Source organism: Alosa pseudoharengus, unplaced genomic scaffold (assembly GCF_046254945.1).
Source record: "Alosa pseudoharengus isolate Yale_2024_CS ecotype anadromous, Long Island Sound unplaced genomic scaffold, YU_APseudo_1.1 YU_APseudo_1.1_scf_16, whole genome shotgun sequence".
Lineage (NCBI taxonomy): Eukaryota > Metazoa > Chordata > Actinopteri > Clupeiformes > Clupeidae > Alosa > Alosa pseudoharengus.
Window position 1 is genome coordinate 10,937,512 of NW_027468630.1, and position 22,986 is coordinate 10,960,497.

At 42.0% G+C, this 22,986-nt stretch overlaps 2 protein-coding genes across 5 annotated transcripts in view; both read right to left on the reverse strand.

Annotated features, from left to right (window-relative positions):
* Positions 1-11,167, reverse strand: part of LOC143126169 (uncharacterized) — a 31,628-nt gene extending 20,461 nt beyond the window's left edge. For all 3 annotated transcript variants that reach the window (XM_076288081.1, XM_076288082.1, XM_076288083.1), the window contains exons 1-4: positions 11,056-11,167; positions 10,519-10,542; positions 9,562-9,873; positions 9,080-9,364 (exon numbers count right to left, since the gene is read on the reverse strand). In XM_076288081.1, coding sequence (XP_076144196.1) covers positions 9,080-9,364; positions 9,562-9,873; positions 10,519-10,542; positions 11,056-11,104 — 670 coding nt within the window. In that variant the 5' untranslated portion in view covers positions 11,105-11,167. The remainder of the gene's footprint in view (positions 1-9,079; positions 9,365-9,561; positions 9,874-10,518; positions 10,543-11,055) is intronic.
* A 2,548-nt stretch (positions 11,168-13,715) lies between these two features.
* LOC143126171 (uncharacterized) lies at positions 13,716-22,779 on the reverse strand. 2 transcript variants are annotated; one of them, XM_076288084.1, is made up of 11 exons: positions 22,676-22,779; positions 22,143-22,169; positions 19,081-19,392; positions 18,611-18,898; positions 17,187-17,279; positions 16,014-16,032; positions 15,731-15,759; positions 15,532-15,572; positions 15,056-15,110; positions 14,681-14,712; positions 13,716-14,555 (listed from the first exon to the last, which is right to left on the reverse strand). In XM_076288084.1, the coding sequence occupies exons 1-11, from the start codon at positions 22,725-22,727 to the stop codon at positions 14,409-14,411; spliced, it is 1,095 nt and encodes a 364-aa protein (XP_076144199.1). In that variant the 5' UTR covers positions 22,728-22,779; the 3' UTR covers positions 13,716-14,408. The 2 variants fall into 2 exon arrangements, with proteins under 2 accessions (XP_076144199.1, XP_076144200.1); XM_076288085.1 differs by lacking the exon at positions 22,143-22,169.
* Positions 22,780-22,986: the final 207 nt, after the last annotated feature.

The window sequence follows — 22,986 nt, forward strand, 5'->3', positions numbered from 1 at the left end:
CGTATGAACTGTTGTTTTTGTCTCCCCCTACCTGTTGGAGTGTGAATTCTAGACTTTATTTTTGTAGCCATGTGTTGGGTCATGTGCCCGGAATCACGCCCATGTCCTTATTTGGGCAACTTCCTGCCTTTGTTCAATTCCCTCCAATTTCTCTGTTCAGCTGTCTCTCATTTTGTGTTGATTTTTGGAGTATTTAAACACTGCCCTTTTAGTTCTCTTTGTCCCGTAATGGACGTACTACGATGGACCCTGTTGTATGTCTAGAAAATGAAGTAAGGAAAGCGCAAGTCAGTAAAGAATCAGTCTTAGCAACATTCTTTGATATAGAGAAAGCGTATGATATGCTATGGAAGGAGGGACTGTTAATTAAGCTGAATAGAATGGGTATTAGTGGTAAGATGTTTAACTGGATTAGAGACTTTTTAAAGGATAGAACAATAGAAGTGAGAGTTGGGGTTAATTTTTCAATAGAAAACGGAACACCTCAGGGTAGTGTATGCAGTCCAGTGCTGTTCAACATCATGATTAATGATGTTTTCAAAAAATAGACGACATTAGAATCAATAGAGCATTATATGCGGATGATGGAGCTTTGTGGGTAAAAGGACGCAATATTGATAATATTACAACCAAAATGCAACTGGCTATTAACAAGGTAGAAAAATGGGCATGTGAGTGGGGTTTTCATTTGTCTATAGAGAAGACTCAATTTATTTGTTTTTCAAAGAAAAGAATAAATCCCACACTAGAACTTAAGTTATATAATCAATCATTAAAACAAGTTAACGTTATTAGGTACCTGGGAGTGTGGTTTGATGTCAAGTTAACATTTAAGGAACACATACAGAAAATAATTGAGAGGTGCAAAAAGGGCATTAATGTTTTGAAATGTTTGTCAGGGTACAACTGGGGAGCGTCAGGGATGTCCCTTAAAAGAATTTATATTGCACTGATAAGATCAGTGTTAGACTATGGATGTATTGTGTATCGTTCAGCATCTAAGACATTGATTGGTGAAATCAATAGAATGCAGGCTAAAAGTCTGAGGATATGTTGTGGTGCATTTAGAACATCTTCAATACCAGCATTACAAATAGAAACAGGAGAAATGCCCTTAAGCCTTAGACGTATTAAGTTGAGTATGGCTTACTGGATTAATTTAAAGGAACATGATGTATCACACCCCACTAAGAAAGTTCTTAACGAGTGTTGGGAATATGGTAGATCCCAGATTTGTAGCTTTGGTTGGGATGGTAATAAAATAGCAAACCAATTGGAAATAGATGGTATCAATTGTAGTAAGACTGTGCCCCTGGTAGGAACTCCACCTTGGTTGTTTTGTTCTCCTATGGTGATTATGGAAAACAAAGAGATAGCTAAATCTGGAGGAGTGTATCAGAACGTAGAGCAATATCTAGAAAGTATGTATTATGATACAACACAGGTCTATACAGATGCATCTAAAGATTCAGAGGGTAAAACAGGTATTGCAGCATATATCCCTGATCACAAAATCTCTATTAAAAAGAGAACATCAGAACATCTGTCCATATTTGCAGCTGAAATGACAGCTATTATTATTGCATTACAGTGGATAGAAGAAGCTAGGCCCCCTAAAGCAGTTATTTGTTCTGATTCAATGTCATCTCTCACATCTATACAAAATGGAGAATCATCATGCCGACAGGATTTATTGAATGAAATTAATAATATCATATTTGCAATCAGTCAACAGGGAATATCAATCCAGTTTGTATGGGTACCTGCTCATAAAGGAGTTGGTGGTAATGAGGAAGCAGACAAGCTGGCAAAAGAGGCAACTAAGGAAGAGGAAGTTCAGTTAAACATTCCACTCAGCAGATCAGAAGTTAAGGTAATCATCAAACACAAAGTTAACTTAATATGGCAAGCTGAATGGGATAAGGAGAAGAAAGGTAGACATTTATATAATATACAAAAGAATATCCTAAATAACAAACCTATGTACCCAAACAGACAAGAGGAGGTTTGGTTTACAAGGATGAGAATAGGCCATACTGGTGTGAATAATAGCTTACATGTTGTAAATAAACATCCAACTGGAAAATGTGAGTTTTGTGGAATGAGAGAGGATGTAGATCATGTTCTTTTAAAATGCTTAAGATTCTCCAGACAAAGAGAAAAGCTAAAGAGGGAAGTGAACGCAGCCAAGAAAGCCTTCTCTTTAGACACCTTATTAGGTGAGCCTAGATCAGGAAACATCACTCGTGCTGTCATCACATTTATCAAAGAAACACAATTAGCAAATAGGATTTAGTTGGTTGTTTTGTGTTTTTTTTATTTTTTTATTATTTATTATTTATTTTTATTTTTTATTTTTATGATTTTCCTTGAAATAACATCCAATTGATTGCATCTCAGTCCAGTAGATGGCGGTAATACACTTTGCCTGTAAACTGCCATAAAACCTGACAGAAGAAGAAGAAGAAGTTCTCTTTGTCAGATCGTCACGGTATGTACTGTTTGCTACCTGACTGCCACGTGAGTGAGACTAGCGTGAAGCTCTTTAAAGAGAAAGAATTAGTTTACTGTCTTCCCGGTTTTGAACTCTGCCTGTTATTGATGAAGTCTTCTGCCTGTCGGTTTTGGATTACTTGCCTGCACCTGTCCGTCTGTATCTGTCTGCCTGCCTGCCTGTGTATGAAACCTGCCTGTACCTGGACTCTGATTTGCCTACTGGACCATTTGTGAATAAATCTTTTGATCTGCTATTGATTCCCGTTCTGAGTCGTGACAGTACGATCTGACCAAGATGGAATCAGCAGATCTGAATCAGATGAAGACTGTGCTGGAGAGGCAAGGAGCGCTTCTCGGTCGACATCAAGCCCAGTGCGAGGCAGTTCAAAGGTCTCTGGAGGCCCTCACAACCAACATCACAGACATGTCTGCCCAGCTGCAGCAGCTCCAACTGGGCCTGGTGCCGCCACCCCAGCCTCAACTGCCGACACCGCCCGACCCGTCTGGTAACCCGTTCCGAGAGCCCCGACTGCCAGCCCCTGCACTTTATGCCGGGGAACCAGGAACCTGCAGATTTTTCTTTTCACAATGTTCGTTGGTGTTCCAGCTGCAGCCCGCCACCTTCCCGTCGGATCAGTCCCGGGTTGCATATGTCATCACTCTCTTGACGGGCCGTGCAAGAGAGTGGGGAACTGCGGTTTGGGACTCCAACTCTCCAGTCTGTCTCAGCTATCAGGCATTCGTAGAAGAGATGAAGAAGGTCTTCGATCGCTCAGTCATGGGAGAGAGGCCGCCAGAATGATGTTGCAGATCCGTCAAGGCAAGAGGTCTGCTTCCGACTATGCTATCGACTTCCGCACCCTTGCCACCACCAGTGGCTGGAATCCAGATGCCCAGTATGATGCCTTCCTCCATGGACTCTCTGAGGCCATCAAGGATGAGATCGCCACCCGTGTACTACCTTCCACCTTCGATGACCTCGTTGAGCTGGCCATCCGAGTGGACAAACGCCTGAAGCAGCGCACCGGGGAGCGAGAGTTCCGCCCTCCTCTGCGGTCACCTTTCTCGGAGGTCCCTCACCTGTCCCTGCCAGTGCCAGCAGACCCCAGCGTACCAGAGCCCATGCAGGTGGACCGTACCCATCTGTCCCCAGCCGAGAGACAGAGAAGAAGGGACACCAATTCTTGCATGTATTGTGGTAAGCCTGGCCATTACTCCGCCCAATGCCCAGCAAAAGGCAACGCTCACCTGTAGAGGGGGGATTACTGGTGAGCGTCACTCCTCTTCATCCCTCTTCTACCGTCCGGGAGTAGACTCGGGAGCTGATGGCAATTTCATGGACGCTTCTCTGGCTTCTGAGCTACACCTCGTCTCAGCCAAACTGAAGACACCTCTGGAGGCAAGGGCACTAACCGGAGTAAGGTTCTCCCAGATAACCCATGTCACGCCCCCGGTGAGTCTACTAATTTCTGGCAATCATCAAGAGAACCTAGTGTTCCATATGTTAAACTCACCGACTGCTCCCATTGTCCTTGGCCGGCCCTGGCTGGTAAAGCACAATCCACATATTGATTGGGCTAATAACACCATCCTAGGCTGGAGCCCATTCTGTCTGAATAACTGTCTTAAGAATGCTGTTACCCCCCTGTCTGCAGTCTCACCAGTCACAGATGATTCCATGGACCTGTCTAATGTGCCACCTGAGTACCTGGATCTCAAGGCCGTGTTCAGTAAAGCCCGTGCAACCTCCCTGCCACCACACCGACCCTATGACCTGGCCGTCGATCTTCTACCTGGTACGTCACCTCCTAAGGGCCGTCTTTATTCCTTGTCTCCTCCCGAAACCGAGGCTATGAACAAATACATTGGTGAATCACTAGCTGCCGGTATCATCCGCCCCTCTTCCTCGCCTGCTGGTGCCGGGTTTTTCTTCGTTGGGAAGAAGGACGGCGTCCTGCGTCCGTGTATAGACTATAGGGGCCTGAACAACATCACGGTGAAGAACCGCTACCCTCTACCTCTGATGTCCTCAGCGTTTGAGCTGTTGCAGGGGGCCAAGATTTTCAGCAAGTTGGATCTCCGCAGTGCTTACCATCTGGTCCGAGTAAGGGAGGGGGATGAATGGAAGACTGCATTTAATACTCCTTCAGGTCACTATAAGTACTTAGTCATGCCATTTGGTCTCACCAACTGCCCAGCTGTGTTCCAGGGTCTGATTAACGATGTCCTGAGGGATATGCTTAACAAGTTTGTTTTTGTTTATCTAGATGACATTTTAATTTTTTCCCCGTCTGTTTCCCTGCACTCCCAGCATGTCCGTAGTGTCCTGCAGCGCCTTTTGGAGAACCAACTGTTCGTTAAAGTGGAGAAATGTGAATTTCACAAGGAGACTGTTTCCTTCCTGGGGTATGTCATCACAGCAGGAGGGGTACAGATGGATGGTCCAAAAGTAAAAGCAGTCACCAACTGGGAGCGCCCAACGTCTAGATGGGAGCTACAGAGATTCCTGGGGTTTGCTAACTTCTACCGGCGGTTCATCCGCAACTATGGTTCGGTGGCTGCTCCCCTAACCGCTCTAACCTCCTCCAGGATGAAATTCTCTTGGTCACCAGCTGCCGAAGCAGCGTTCAACGACCTGAAGAGTCGTTTCACATCGGCCCCGATCTTGAGCCAACCTGACCCTGACCGTCAGTTTATCGTTGAGGTGGATGCCTCGGATGTTGGGGTGGGTGCTCTTCGTGCAGTTCCCGGATTCAGATCCTGCTCTTGCACCTAGCACCATCCTGTCTCCACAGTGCCTCATAGGAGCTGCTAGATGGGATATTGAGACCATTGTCCGCACAGCCCTGTCTGGTGAGTCCGGCCCCAGTGCTTGCCCTCCTAACTGTCTTTTTGTACCACAATCTGTCCGTCCCCAGGTCCTGCAATGGGGTCACTCATCCAAGCTGGCCTGTCACCCGGGTGTCAGACGTACCACTGCGTTAATCAAGCAACGCTTCTGGTGGCCTGCTATGGAGGGGAGTGTGCGTGAGTTTGTGGAGGCCTGTTCTGTGTGTGCCCGGAATAAACCATCAAACCAACCACCTGCCGGCTTACTGCAACCCTTACCAGTACCCAGGAGACCCTGGTCCCACATCGCCTTAGACTTCGTCACTGGTTTGCCACCTTCTCACGGTAACACAACTATCCTCACCATTGTTGACCGCTTTTCCAAATCTGTGCACTTAGTCCCCTTACCCAAGCTACCCTCTGCCAAAGAGACCGCTGACTTACTCGTGCAGCATGTCTTCAGGCTACACGGGCTCCCAGTGGATGTGGTCTCAGACAGAGGTCCCCAGTTCACCTCTAATTTTTGGCGTGCTTTTTGCAACCTTCTTGGTGCTAAAGTTAGTCTGTCCTCAGGTTTTCATCCCCAGTCAAATGGCCAGTCGGAGCGAGCCAACCAGCAGATGGAGACAGTGTTGCGGTGCCTGACGTCACAGGACCCTACAGCCTGGAGCCTTCAGCTGCCATGGGTGGAGTACTCTATGAACTCCTTGCCATCCGCTTCAACTGGTGTGTCACCGTTTCAGTGCTGCCTCGGCTACCAGCCTCCTTCGTTCCCGGCCCAGGAGGAGGAGGTTGGGGTTCCCTCCGCACAGACATTCATCCGACGCTGTCGCAGAACGTGGTGGCGGACCCGGACCGCCATTCTACGCTCACAGACCAGAACGAAGGGTCAGGCAGACCGTCGCCGCATCAGGGCTCCCCACTACTCCCAGGGGCAGCGGGTTTGGCTTTCCACGCGTGACCTTCCTCTGAAGGTGACTTCCCCATTGAATCCGCGCTTCATCGGCCCCTACACCATCTCCAAGGTGGTCAATCCCTCGGCGGTTCGCCTGAACCTCCCTCCTGCCCTCCGCCGCATCCACCCCACCTTCCATGTGTCCCGTGTCAAGCCTTTCTTGTGTAGGCGTCTGGGTCCCAACCCCGACCCCAAACCCCCGCCACCCCCCAGACTCGTTGATGGGTCCGAGGTTTACACAGTCCACCGCCTGCTTGACGTCCGCCGTCGGGGTCGGGGCCTCCAGTACCTGGTGGACTGGGAGGGCTACGGTCCCGAGGAGAGGAGCTGGGTCTTTGCCCGGAACATTGTTGACCCCTCGCTCATCAAAGACTTTCACCGTCAGCACCCTGCTCCTTCCACGGTCAACGCCAGGAGGCGTTGGTAGAGGATGGGGTACTGTCAGGATTCTCGTATGAACTGTTGTTTTTGTCTCCCCCTACCTGTTGGAGTGTGAATTCTAGACTTTTTTTTTGTAGCCATGTGTTGGGTCATGTGCCCGGAATCACGCCCATGTCCTTATTTGGGCAACTTCCTGCCTTTGTTCAATTCCCTCCAATTTCTCTGTTCAGCTGTCTCTCATTTTGTGTTGATTTTTGGAGTATTTAAACACTGCCCTTTTAGTTCTCTTTGTCAGATCGTCACGGTATGTACTGTTTGCTACCTGACTGCCACGTGAGTGAGACTAGCGTGAAGCTCTTTAAAGAGAGAATTAGTTTACTGTCTTCCCAGTTTTGAACTCTGCCTGTTATTGACGAAGTCTTCTGCCTGTCTGTTTTGGATTACTTGCCTGCACCTGTCCGTCTGTATCTGTCTGCCTGCCTGCCTGTGTATGAAACCTGCCTGTACCTGGACTCTGATTTGCCTACTGGACCATTTGTGAATAAATCTTTTGATCTGCTATTGATTCCCGTTCTGAGTCATGACAAATCGTCCCTCAACCTAATCCCTTTTACCAACCAAAGGTTCTGACCTCAGCCCTTGAGGGTCATAGAGATACCTGCTTTCCGCCCTGACATCCAGTAGGAGGAGTTATGGCTATAATATGCCCGGTCAGAGTGCTCTGCGCCTTCGGCGTCCAAACACGCCCCCTGCACAAGATGGAATAGCTGTTCAGCTGCTACAGGGCACAGATAGTTGGCCATGCTCTGCCGAAACATTGGCTGGTTGAGGTCATCACTCTTCTACAAAGCCTCAGGTGTACCTCCCCCTGAAAGCTTAAGAACCCACTCCACCAGGAGTGGGGCTGACTCTTGGGTGGCATGGACAGGTGTCTGAAATGAACAGATATGTCTGAGCATGAGCTGGGCTTTAGGCCATGAGATCTGGACATTACAAACACCTGCTCTGTGCCTTCAGGATGTGAGTAAGGACATCCTCAGACTCAGGTGTCAGACTCAGAAAAACATCGGTCATCTTCAGACAAAACTGCCTCAGCGTCAGAAAAACCTCTGTCATCTTCAGACAAAACTGCATCAGCGTCAGAAAAACCTCTGTCATCTTCAGACAAAACTGCCTCAGCGTCAGAAAAACCAGACTCAGGTGTCAGACTCAGAAAAACATCTGTCATTTTCAGACAAAACTGCATCAGCGTCAGAAAAACCTCTGTCATCTTCAGACAAAACTGCCTCAGCCTAAGAAAAACCTCTGTCATCCTCAGATAAAACTGCTTCAAACCAAACTGCCTCAGAAAAACATCTCTAAGGAGTCAGGTCTCAGAAAAAACGCTATCAGAAAAGGTGGAGTCAGGTCTCAGAAAAAATGCTGTCAGAAAAAGTGGAGTCAGATCTCAGAAAAAACGCTGTCAGAAAAAGTGGAGTCAGGTCTCAGAAAATCAGGTCTCAGAAAAAACGCTGTCAGAAAAAGTGGAGTCAGGTCTCAGAAAATCAGGTCTCAGAAAAAACGCTGTCAGAAAAAACAGAATCAGACGAAAAAGTCTCAAATGAAAAGTTATTGTGGGGACAGAAGAAGACGACGGATACAGAACGGTGAGTTTAATATTATGCTTAATACGTTTATTCTGTCACTGGCATGTTATATCTGGTGCTTGGTTAGACGTAGAAATTATAAGTAATGGTAGAAAGTGATCCAATGGTATACACATTGTAGGAAATCCATGTATGTAACTTAGCTAACCTCACTTCGCTAGTAACATTAGCAGCTGCTGTAAGGCACATACCGGAGTAAGCTACGTACTACATACAACAAAATAATTTGTTTTTCGTAGGATTACGGTACATTCAATGAGCTAGGGAAAAGTGAGTTAAACATTTTTCTACCACGAAAGTCCAGAACGACACCTGGACCATTATTTCCTACTTTTGCTAACCGTTTCCCAGTTGTACACTACCTAAGAAACCTGCATCATTATCATCACATCATTATTCCCAAACCCCCATTAAGACAAATGTGCTATGCCAATATGTAATGTAAGACGTGTATTTGACGTAAGTCATGCCTAGTCCATTGGATTTGTAAGCGGTCTCACACATCAGCAGTTAATTAAATCTTCTCCAGTGAGTTCTATATTGCCAACTGGCATATGATGGCATTGATCACTTTCATAATCTATATTATTAACTATTACCAAAAGGGATGGGAAATGTCCTGTCTGCTTACCTTTGTTCATTTAACAGTCAAGTTACATACATCACTAATGCAATACTGCCTACAACTGCCTACACAGTCAAAGAAAGTTGAAACGTAACTTTATCAGATTAAACCTTTGATTTGCAATATTCAAATTGCATGTGCACTTACCTACAGTAATTGAGACTGGTTGAGATGGGTCAGACGACAGTTGAGGAGTTGTAACTGTATAATAACAACTCAGTGATATTTGTGCAGGTGGCCTTACACCCGACCAGTGGATAAAATCCTTCCCTGTGCTCTGTAGCTGGCATGATGGCTTTGGGTTATTGAGAGGCTTTCCCCCCACTAAGAAGAAGCACTGAGACACAAGAGGGGAATGAGGTGTCAGACAGGTCAGATGAACTGTATCTGTCTCACTGATGAGCTGAGGAGACACCTGGAGTTGTGGAGGTCCTGTGGGATGATAAGAAAGGCAGATTATGAATGATCTTGTAGTACAAATCCAAATCTGGATCCAAATCTGGATCTGACTGTCTTCTTGCATTGTCTATACTGTATATCCATTCAGTATATGTCTATGTCATATTATGAATGATACATGAACACGTGACCTTTTTTATAAATGAGCTTAAACATGTGCATTTTCTTACCTACAACAATGACCGTAGAGGAGGCAGAATAGGGAGATACCTCTGATGGTGATTGTGTTCCAGCATTATAGAGACACGATAGTTCAATTTCTGCAATCCCACTTTGATGTGACCATGTGAACAGATAATTTCCAGACAGTGCCAAGTTGCATGAATCAGAGTGCTGGTTGGAGAAACATTCTGGCAGATGCACCGGCTTTATACAAAAAAAACAATGGGAGATACGATACTGAGATAAGGCACAGGTCAGACGAACTGAGTCAGACTGTCTGATGACTGCAGGGACTACTTTCATAGAAGGTCGTAGAAAACCTAAAAATCACAGGGACAAAATATGTGATGAATGATTATTTATGATCTGATCTCTAAGGCAGGTTTCAGAATGACAGGATTAGTAATTAAGCAATCCGAACATGTTTTCGCTCGGTGATCCCTCTTTTCTTACTGATGATAACATGTGATTAGGGCTGTCAAATTAACACGTTAATTGCAATTAATTAATTACAGAAAGAATATCGCGTTAAAAAAAATGAACACTGATTAATCACATTTCACATCTAATTAATCCCATTGCAGTCTGGCTACAGTAACTGAAGGAGGCAGAAGAGAAAACACTGCTTGGTCCTGTGAATGAAACATTTAGCCTATGAAATGCCCAGACCACTTCTGTTGACAGGAGCATCTTTCTCTACTGTTTCTGCAGTACACTTAACATAACGCTTCCAAAATCATTTTGATGGCATATTACCTCTTATAGTAACATGACGAACGGCACTTCTGCAAATGTCTGAGCGGCACTCTGTAGGCGATTATGGTTTTAAGTTCCTACTTTGTTGCAAAAGACCCTTATTTAGTTAATATTGCGCTTCTCAACCAGAGGGGGACCCTGAGAGTAAATCTTGTTACGGATGCCTTGTGTTAGTGCATCATGTTATATATTCATAAACAAACACTTACGTTGAGCGTTGGTGTTCTGAGGATCTAGACATGAAAATAAATACATATAAATGAATATAAGGAAAATACATGAATATAATGAAAAACTATTTCAGTTTGCATTCACAAGTTAACTGTTTCACATTCATCTTCAGATCTTCTCTTCTGTCTCATCACTGTCATACATGATCCATAACCACATTGATAATGGCTCCTACTTAAACATGCTCAAGGAATATTTGATACATTTAAAGAAATAGACAGAACCACTGTGTTAATCAGGTGTATTTGTCTGATGTTGTTTTACTAATTAATCCACATCTAAGAGTCAACAGACTAGCTTAGTTCATTAATCATAAAAATAAGAGTAAACGCGGAATCAAAAATAAACTTTACAAGTTTTTTATGCAAACAGATAAGTTATTCTCATTTAGTAAAGTTTAGTTTCATTTTGTAATGACCATTAATATGTTTCAGCTCAGTGGTGAAATTCAGATGTATCATTTCCTTATTTTAAAATTGAGCAGAAATCCTAAAGAATGCCATTGTACTACTCACATGTAAAGACGATGGTAGCTACAACAAGGGGGAAGTGTAACATTTCCATTTGCGAAGCAACAGAGACAGTAATGTAGAGTCCACCAACACAAGCAACAGAGATACTAATGTAGAGTCCACCAACACATGCAATTAGAGTGAAGCAGTTCATGGGTGGCACAGGAAAACAACACATATTACTTCTGACATACTGTAAGCTGCTACTGCATTTGCAGATGAATGTCACATGTGTACATGTTCACAAAGACAAAGGCTGATGTGACCAAAAATCATACTTTCTTAAATGTGTATTGTAAATAGTTTACATCAGCTGAATAGTTATGAGATGAAAATACAAGAAACTATGGACCAAACTGCATGTTCTTTATGTAGTAGCTCAGCTGTGAGAGAAAATAACTGATTGATCAACTGATGATCAGACAGGAGTAGATCTGTCTTGTATGCCTTGTCAGTGGTGGTCTTTTGTACAGGTGTTAACTTTGGTTCCCATGAAGTGAAGTGAGAAATATAACTTGTTTGACCCACTAATGCATATAGTACTTGCAGAACAGGAAGAGACTATAGAGGTGCTATCGTGACATTAGCTGTCAGACATCATCTAAAGATTACCATCACTACATCCTCATGTCCTCACATCCTGCAGGATGTGAGGACATGAGGATGTTGTGATAGATTAGATAGATAGATAGATACATAGATAGATAGATACATAGATAGATACTTTATTGATCCCCAACGGGAAATTCAATTAAATTCAAATTAATTTAACTTTGTTAAAACTTTAATTTAACTTTGTGTGTTTAGTAAGGGAGGAAAAACAAAACATATTCAGGTTCAACACCACAACACATTATTGAGTGAAATGGCATCCTCATATATCTTACATTATTCCATGAGAATTACAGGAATTAACGTAAAAGAAGAAAACACATATAGAAAACAACACATTATTTCATACCTGCACTATACTGTAAGTAATACATGCATATAAATAAACAATTGCATGTGTCTATCCATACAGACGATGTAAATCAACAAACAAACCAAAAGAATGTGGGGAGCACATTTTAGTTTGTTCTGAACAAATAAATCTCAACAACATTCTCAGTAAATAAAACATACAGAACTTACAAAGCTCAATTATGCACACAAGGGAAGACAGGATTGCAGGTAGGTCCTCAGTGTGGCAACAAAAGGGACGAAGCTCTGGGCACAGGTGTTTTCAGAAATGCTCTTAACTGTGGTGCAAATATTAATGATGATTTGAGAAATTCAGAGACAGTAAGCAAGGCTCCAAATTCAGAGATGCTTTAAGAACTCAGATCAAGTGGCTGAATAAGAATTTATCAAAATAATTCCAAGGAAACACTCTATCTTTACTAATTATCCTAACTGACTAGGTCCTTTATAAAGCAGACAAATCAGGTGTTGTGCAGTACATTGTAAATGCTGTTGTCCTGAGTGGGTTCAAGTTGGCTATACACATGGTTCACACTGGAGGTACAGTCCTTTTGGTCGGCCACAATTGGGATATCAGGGATGGAGGAGTACACAGGATGCACTGCAGACTTAAGATATGAGACAGAAACAAGGATACAGACATGTATCCTTATGTGAGAAGTAGTTCATGGGTGGCACAGGAAAACAACACGTATCACTTCCGCTTGTGGTGACATAAGCTGCTACTGCATTTGTACATGTCCACAAAGACAAAGGCTGCTTTTTCAAAAATCTTACTTTCTTAAATGTGCATTGTAAATAGTTTACAGCAGCTGAATAGTTATAGGATGAAAATGCACAAAACTATGGACCAAACTGCATGTTGTTTATGAAGTAGCTGTGAGAGATGGTCAGACAGGAGCAGATCTGTCTTGTATGCCTTGTCAATGGTGGTCTTTTGTACAGGTGTTCACTTTGGTTCCTATGAAGTGAGGTGAGGAATGTAACTTGTTTGACCTACTAATGCATACGGTACTTGCAGGAAAGAGAGACACGGTAGAGGTGCTATCGTGACATTAGCTGTCAGACATCTTGTGAAGATTACCATCACCACATCCTCATGTCCTCACATCCTGCTGAAACTACTGGTTACACTTTATTTGAAGGTATCTACATAAGAGTGATATGACACTGTCAAACATTATAAACAAGTCATAAGTGTTTATGACAACGCTTCTGTCACAGTGTCACTCGGTTTTTGTCATGACAAGTTAGGGTTATGGTGAGGGTTAGTGTTAGAATTATGACAGTGTCATGTCACTCTTATGTACATACCTTCAAGTAAAATGTTGCCAAACTATTTTTAGGCTGATATTAAAGTTAAAACAAAACATTTCTAGTCTTTTAACTTTGTTGTTGAAAGGTCAATCATGTATATCTGTAGCTTGGCTTTTCTTAGACCCCTAAATGTGCCATACCAATGATGACTACGATTGGAAGCTTGTAGAAGCTTTTCATCTTTTAAAATTGTACACTGATCACTGTCTTTGAGCAAAAGGCATCTCCTATAGGTTAGGTAGACATTTATAAAACAGCAGTACTTTTATCTTTCTTCCTTTAACATTTTTGAAAAGGAGTGTGACTAAGATGGGTAGTGCTGGCTTGATTCCAGTGGGGGTATCAGTGAGAACACAGTCCAGTCTAGTCAGGTTGAGTTCCAGAGTCTTTTTATTGGAGTTATATTCAGGTGTGTGTGTGTGTGTGTGTGTGTGCGCGCGCCTGTGTGTGTGTGTGTGTGTGTGTGTGTGTTTAGTAAGGGAGGAAAAACAAAACATATTCAGGTTCAACACCACAACACATTATTGAGTGAAATGGCATCCTCATATATCTTACATTATTCCATGAGAATTACAGGAATTAACGTAAAAGAAGAAAACACATATAGAAAACAACACATTATTTCATACCTGCACTATACTGTAAGTAATACATGCATATAAATAAACAATTGCATGTGTCTATCCATACAGACGATGTAAATCAACAAACAAACCAAAAGAATGTGGGAGGCATATTTTAGTTTGTTCTTAACAAACAAATCTCAACAACATTCTCAGTAAATAAAACATACAGAACTTACAAAGCTCAATTATGCACACAAGGGAAGACAGGATTGCAGGTAGGTCCTCAGTGTGGCAACAAAAGGGACAAAGCCCTGGGCACAGGTGTTTTCAGAAATGCTCTTAACTGTGGTGCAATATTAATGATGATTTGAGAAATTCTGAGAGGCAGTAAGCAAGGCTCCAAATTTAGAGATACTTTAAGAACTCAGATCAAGTGGCTGAAAAAGAATTGCTCAAAATCATTCCAAGGTCACACTGCATTCTTACTAATTATCCATGACTAGGCCCAAATCAGGTGTTGTGCAGTACATTGTAAATGCTGTTGTCCTGAGTGGGTTCAAGTTGGCTATACACATGCTCCACACTGGAGGCACAGTCCTCTTGGTCGGCCACAATTGGGATATCAGGGATGGAGGAGTACACAGGATGCACTGCAGACTTAAGATATGGAGGAGAAACAGGGATAGAGACATTATTAACTTATTAACAGAATATTAGTATCCAAATCTGTACAAAAAATGCATATGGACATTTACAGAAACAAGAAATACAGGCATACTTACTCCCTGTTCAGGTTCCAGGGTCACCATGGTATCTAATACACACAATAAAACCACAATATGATCAGTAACGTCATTATGACACAACCACAAAAAAGCATGTCTCTACGCTGGTTCCATTAAAGGACATGCTTAGGCTATCACATAGGGCTTACAAATCTGCTTATTGAAAGAATGCTGTGTTCTTGCTTAATTTAACCATTAGGTGTTAATCAAATGAGGTGCTGTTTCCACCACTCTAGTTCATCCAAAACAAACCAGAAAAGGGACTCAAAGTACTAAATACCGGAAATATCCTTTAATACAATGTGTTGTCTTGGCTTATGCTTTTAACAAATCACTTACAAATCATATCTGCATACACAACAGTGTTCTTACCTGAGACAGCTGCTGTAGATGACAGTGCCATGCCTTGATCACCCATCACACCAGGCTGATGGGAGGACAAATAAATGTTACATATTCAACTCATTCATCATCATTCGGGCGGACTTGTAACTGGAGGGTTGCCAGTTCGAACCCCGACCAGTAGGCATGGCTGAAGTGCCCTTGAGCAAGGCACCTAACCTCTCACTGCTCCCCGAGTGGTGTTGTTGCAGGCAGCTTACTGCGCCGGGATTAGTGTGTGCTTCATCTCACTGTGTGTTCACTGTGTGCTGAGTGTGTTTTACTAATTCACGGATTGAGATAAATGCAGAGACCAAATTTCCCTCACGGGATCAAAAGAGTATATATACTTATATATACTTACAGTATACTTCACTCACATGTTTGCTGATTTTACTATTTTAGGATCACACAATATCAGGTAATATTATGAAAAAAGAATTTGGTAAAATGTGTACAATACTTACAGCAATGTTAGTGCTTCTAAATCCCATACGAACACTCTTATCTGTCCAATGCAGAAAATATTATCTGAATGTATACTCAGTCAGCCATGTGCATTCAAGTGTTTATTGTTATTTTGTTATATAACACACACATGTTTACACACACACACGCGCACGCACACGCACACGCACACACACACACACAAAAACACATACTTACACACACTTCTAACAGGGGAAGCATCTTCCCTGTGTTAAGATGGAGAGAGAGAAACAAAAGAGAAAAGAACATGAATATGCTCACCACTTTTAGTGGAGCACGTATCTGTGTGAAAATATAAAGTCACACATTATGTTCACACCAGTGACCACAGAGCCTGTGTAAGGGGGGCTGCTGCAGGGGGTGGGAGTGTGTGTATGCATTTTGTACTTCTGCATTTTGATGTGTGTCTCTATACACACTTACATTATGTATTTAGCATAACAGCGCTGTTTTGACATACCTTTTGAATGCACATCTTCCTGTAGAGCAGAGATTGATGAAATGAAACTGAGTTAATTATCAGTGCTGAATGAATTGCCCTCTCTTCCATTAGAGCTACAGAAGAACAAGAATAATCCCGCTAAAAAGACATAGGATGACTTTTTGGGCCTCCCAGCCTACACATGATCATATATGCCAGGGGTGGCCAACCTGCGGCTCGCGGCTGCTCAACTGATGTTCTCATTTCTCCTTGGGTTTATAGTTTTTTTTATTTTTTGAAATAGCCTATATTTCTGGTAAATGACAATGCTTTTCATAAGTTGATAGTACTGGCAATAGTTAGGCTGCAATGTTTAAATTAAAATAATTTTATTGTCATGTGGATAGAAGTCTAGCCCATAAAGAAGCAGAAACGTTTGTTTCTTTAGCCAGGTGTAATGCTACTGTTGCAATCAGGAAAACCCTGATGCTAAGAGTAAATAGAAAGAGGAACACGGACATTCAAAAGGCGGATTAATCTTTTTTGTAGGCTAGCATAACCCTTCTGGTTGATATGTCAACATAACCAAAATAAAACCGTAAAAAAACTGTTTAACACGTTAGTTTGGTACTTGGTATGCCAGACTTAACTGATGCATAAAAGCTTCAAACCTGAACATTTCCCAAAGGCACTGACCTTTGCAAGTGCAAGGTAAAGGTATGATACATAGACGTTAGTCAGAGAAGCAGACACTCGACGGAACATTTGACGGTCACATTGGCATCTTATCAGTTGTTACATCAGAGCATTTCTCATGCTAATAAGTCAGTCAGTGATGGGGAATTTGTGATGTGTGTCAAATATCTTTGTTGCTTGCTACTCATTCCTGAAAACGATAATTTGTAGCATCTGCCAAGTGTTTCATTTTAAATGAAAAAGAAGAAGATTTAAAGTGTAGGTCTAAGTCGCTGTTGTGGTGTGGGCATCTTTTTTTGTTGTGCGGCTCTTTTGAGTTGTGTTAAAAAACAATTTGGCTCTTCATGCTGGACTGGTTGGCCACCCCTGATATATGCAAATCACACAGCTATGAACAAATACAACATTATATTCATAGAGCGCTTTATCAAGGGGGAACCTTACTAACCACCACCAGTGTGTAGTAATGGCTGTTACATCCAGCTATGCTATGACCTCATGATAAGAGAAACTCACTGGTTTTCAGGCAGAGAAAGAAGATGATCAGGCCTCCCACAAACATGATCACTCCCAAGATTACCATCACTGTGGTCCAGCTTCCCCCAGAGTCTTTGTAAAAAGAAAATTGATTAAATTAAATTTCACACATGAAAATATGTATAATCTATATTAGTTGTGATGCCTTCACACAATAAGAACACACAAAACTGTGACAATAAGACAATACAATACAGGACAATAAGAAAACACAAGAAGGTGTGTCACTAGACCTAGAACTGTACTGGGACACATCATTGTAATTGTAAAGTAAAAGAAAGACCAAACCCAAAAGTAAGGAGAGAGAGAGAGAAAGAGGCCAGAGAGTGCAAGGCCTCCTCCAGAAGAAGTGAGCAGGCAGGACAGAGCCTAGCCAGTCAAAGACAAGAGACAGAATAGCAGAGAACAGGCCAAAAGAAAGAGAAGAGTAAAGAGTGTGAGGAATCAGATGAATTGGTTGCTTCAGAAATGTTAGAGAGGACTAGTTTATCACAGGGCGGGCCTATAAATTGTAAGGCCCACGGAAAATTCCCTCAATGATCAATGACATCATGCAGAGATGACTTCCCATTCATTCTTCAGAGTACCAAGGTTATATTCATAACCATACAACAGTTTTCAGACCAAGGACCACTTAGCCAATAAAATCACGGACCACCTAGCTAAAAAAAAACAGTAGGTCAACAGTAGGCTATATTACACAATAAGTCTACTCACTGAACCACCTTACTTATTGTCTTTGCACCTTGCTTCTTGTGTCAGAGGATTCATATAATTTAAACTGGCGGCAGTGTTGCAGAACTGTTTAGATTTACATACAAGTTGGTTCAACAGGGCAAACTCATTTATATTATATTTTGCCACGTCTGCTTGAGGACCACTTGGAATAGCTTGCGGACCACCAGTGGTCCCCGGACCACACTTTGAGAAACATTGCCATACAATATTGTGAAAGTGTGTCACTTACTTTTGCAAGGGTTGTCTGTGATGCACAAAATACCATTTGTAGTTCATGCTAAGTTACCATCTGCAGTAACTGAGGCTGTTTGAGATGGATGAGATGACTAATGATAAGGGATTATTGATTCTCTATTTTAATTTAGCAACTAACATTTGTGCAGGTGGCCTCACACCTAGGCGGTTAATTAAATCTTCTCCAGTGAGTTCTACCTGCCAGCTGGCATTGATCTGATGGCATTGGTCACTTTTATAATCTATATTGTTAACTATTACCAAAAGGGATGAGACATGTTCTGTCTGCTTACCTTTGTTCATTTAACAGTCAAGTTACATACATCACTAATGCAATACTGCCTAGAACTGCCTACACAGTCAAAGAAAGTTGAAACGTAACTTTATCAAAAACCTTTGATTTGCAATATTCAAAATGCATGTGCACTTACCTACAGTAATTGAAACTGGTTGAGATGGGTCAGATGACAGTTGAGGAGTTGTTGTAACTGTATAATAGCAACTCAGTGATATTTGTACAGGTGGCCTCACACCGGCCCAGTGGATCAAATCCTTCTTTGTGGTCTGTAGCTGGCATGATGGCATTACAATACTGACAGGTGACCCCCCCACTAAGAAGAAGCACTGAGACACAAGAGAGGACTGAGGTGTCTGACAGGTCAGATAACCTGTATCTGTCTCATTGATGAGCTGAGGAGAGACCAGGAGCTGTGGAGGTCCTGAGGGATGATAAGAAAAGCAGATTATGAATGATCTTGTAGTAGCTACAAATCCAAATCAGATCCGACTGTCTTCTTGCATTTTAGGTCCAAATATCCATATAGGTCTATGTCATATTATGAATGATATATGAACATGTGACCTTTTTTATAAATGAGCTTAAACATGTGCATCTTCTTACCCACAACAATGACCGTAGAGGATTCAGAAGGATAAGAATACACTGGTTGTGATTGTGTTCCAACATAGAGACACCGTAGTTGAATTTCTGCAATCCCACTTTGATTTGACAATGTGAACAGATCATTTCCAGACAATTCCAAGTTGCATGATTCAGAGTATTGTATGGAGACACATTCTGACAGATGTACTGGCTTTATACAAAAAGAACACTGGGAGACATCAGACATGGGAGGCCAAGAACAGGTCAGATGAACTGAGTCAGACTGTCTGATGACTGCAGGTACTACTTTTATAGAAGGTCGTGAAACACCTAAAAAACACAGACACAAAATATGTGATGAATGATTATTTATGATCTGATCTCTAAGGCAAGTTTCAGAATGACAGGATTAGTAATTAAGCAATCCGAACATGTTTTTGCTCCGGTGATCCCTCTTTTCTTACTGATGATAACATGTGATTAGGGCTGTCAAATTAACATGTTCATTTCAATTAATTAATTACAGAATAATGCATTCAAATGAACGCTGATTAATCACATTTCACATCTACAGTAATTAATCACCTTTGACCCAGTGCAGTCTGGCTAAGTGACTAAAGGAGGCAGACGAGAAAGCACTGCTTGGGCCTGTGAATGAAACATTTTGCCTATAAAATGCCCAAACCATTTCTGTTTACAGGAGCATCATTGGGGGCCAAGCAGCGAAGCTGCGAGGCAACCCATAGTGATTCTACGTTTTCTTATTATTATTATAACGAAACGCTAATTTGCCATTGAACCATACAGTAACAAGTTGGGAAATTTGGCACATTGATTCGGTTCAGTCATACAGTATGTTTAATTTATCAAAGTTTCAAGTCTGCACTTCCGAGTGCTCTAGCGCCACCAATGTTTAAATTTTTGTATTACATCTATGCACTTAACGTTTCAACCGTACACCACATTTTGAACATTAAGGTATATTTGGAATCCTTGGATGAGACCGAACTCGACGCACCACATGACGTCAATATCCACCATGTTTGACATTCCGCCATACTGAATTTCACCAAAATCACTTAAAAGTTTTCACAGGTCACAAAGTTTATCCAATTTTCACAAAACTTGACACAGATGATCATCAGACCATGACTCATAAACGCATTGCTCCTCGGAGCCATATATAAAACCTGTCGCCCATCACGACCAATCAAGTTTGGCGGCAAAGCTTCTGCATATCAACACCAAACTTGGTACATGGTCTCAGGACCCAATTAGGAGGAGGCTCAAGAAATTTGGTGCATTTTGACCACTGTGTGGTGCTATAATCACTGGAAGTATAGTCATATTTCAGTAATGCTTTCACCTATCGAAACCAAACGTATTTTATGGACTTGGGACCTTATCCTGAGGACAAAAAAAAATAATTTGGTGACCTTCAACCACTAGGGCGGCGCTAGAGTAACAGAAGATTAGGTCATATCTCAGCAATGCTTTCACGTATTAAAACCAAACTTGGTTCATGGGCTCAGGACCACATCCTAAGGACACACAATCATTTTAGCAACCTTTGACCACTAGGGGTGCTATAATTTGCAACACTTTCTCGTATCGACATCAAACTTGGTTCATGGACTCGGGACCACATCCTGATGACGCACAATAAATTTGGTCACCATTGACCACAAGGGGTGCTATAATTAGCCACACTTTCTCATATTAACATCAAACTTGGTACATAGACTCGGGAACACATCCTGAGGACGCACAATAAATTTAGTTACCATTGACCACAAGGGGCGCTATAATTAGCCACACTTTCTCGTATCAACACCAAACTTGGTACGTAGACTCGGTACCACATCCTGAGGACGCACAATAAATGTAGTCACCGTTGACCACAAGGGGTGCTATAATTAGCCACACATTCTCGTATCGACACCAAACGTGGTACGGAGACTCGGGACCACATCCTGGACACACAGTACATTTAGTAATGTTTGACCACTAGGGCGGCGCTAGAGGAACAGGAAGTGCTGATGCATGTCAGATGCAGTGCAGTGCAGTGCAGTTGAGAGACCCTGGGCAATGGGCAAGTGGTGCAGTAGAGATCTTTAGGCAATTGGCAGGCGAAGCAGTAGAGACCTTGGCAATGTCAAATTGATCTGCCATCTCAGCAGCTCAATTATCTGCAACCAGCTTGGCCCCCTCATTGCTGCTTTGCAGCTATATTTATCTACTATTTCTGCAGTAGCCTACACTTAACGTTTCCAAAATAATTTTGATGGCATATTGCCTCTTAACTTATTATACGGCTCTTCACAATGCTAGTAGAACACTCCATTGACTTGAATAGGATTTCCCAAAGTTCTAGCGGTAAGATATATTCATGTAATTACCGCTGCAAACATATAATTACCGCTGTCAATGGCAACGGGTTTTGTGCTTCTGATACGTCTTTCATATCACTACGCAAGGACTGGAACTTCATTCAAACGTGACAGCAGACGGTTGATCAGCTGTGTTCTAAAGAATGTTTGATTCAAGTTCAGCAGCTTGTGTTGTTGCGAACTATTTGTTTCTCAGCAAATGCCACGATGAACGGTAACAAATAGGCTAGGTTATGTAGGCTAAAGTGATATCGTGGGGAGTTTATTATTTCGTTTTGGCAAGTAGCCGTATAATAAGCGGGATAATGTATAGAACGCCGGTCATTACTGTGAAAATAAGTCCCTTCAGGGCGGAACAAGACCCCTCCGCTGCGCGTCGGGGTCCGGTTCGCCCTGTCGGGACTTATTTTCCCAGTAATGACCGGCGTTCTATACATTATCCCTTACATAACGAACGGCACTTCTGCAAATGTCTGAGCGGCACTCTGTAGGTGATTACCGCTATTTCTACAGACTACTATTGGTGCATTCCCTCTATATTATATTGGTGTTAAGATCCTACTTTGTTGCAAAAGACGCTTATTTTGTTAATATTGCGCTTCTCAACCAGAGGGGGACCCCGAGAGCAAATCTTGTTAAGGATGCCTTATGTTAGTGCATCATGTTATATATTCATAATCAAACACTTACGTTGAGCTTTGGTGTACTGAGTAGGATCTAAACATGTAGGAAATAAATATGTATATGATATACATGAGGAAAATACATGAATATAAGGAAAAACTATTTCAGTATGCATTCACCATCAGTTAACTGTTTCACAATCAGCTTCAGATCTTCTCTTCTGTCTCATCACTGTCATACATCATTACCACATAGATAATGGCTCCTACTTAAGCATGTTCAAGGAATATTTGATACATTTCAAGAAATAGACAGAACCACTGTGTTAATCAGGTGTATTTGTGTAATGTTGTTTTACTAATTAATCCACATCTAAGAGCCAATGGACTATCTTAGTTCATTAACCATAAAAATAAGAGTAAAGGCAGAATCAAAAATAAACATTACAGGTACAAACAGATAAGTTATTCTCATTTAGTAAAGCTCAGTTTCATTTTGAAATGACCATTATGTTTCAGCTCAGTGATGAAATTCAGATGTATCATTTCCTTATTTTAAAATTTAGCAGAAGTCCCAAAGAATGCCAATGTATTACTCACAAGTAAATAAGATGGTAGATACAACAGAAAGGGTGAAGTATAACATTTCCATTTACGAAGCAACAGAGACACTAATGTAGAGTCCACCAACAAATGCAATTAGAGTGAAGTAGTCCATAGGTGGCACAGGAAAACAACATGTATCACTTCCCCTTGTGGTGACATAAGCTGCTACTGCATTTGCAGATGAGTGACACATAAGTACATGTCCACAAAGACAAAGGCTGATGTGACCAAAAATCTTGCTTTCTTAAATGTGTATTGTAAATAGTTTACATTAGCTGAATAGTTATAGGATGAAAATGCACAAA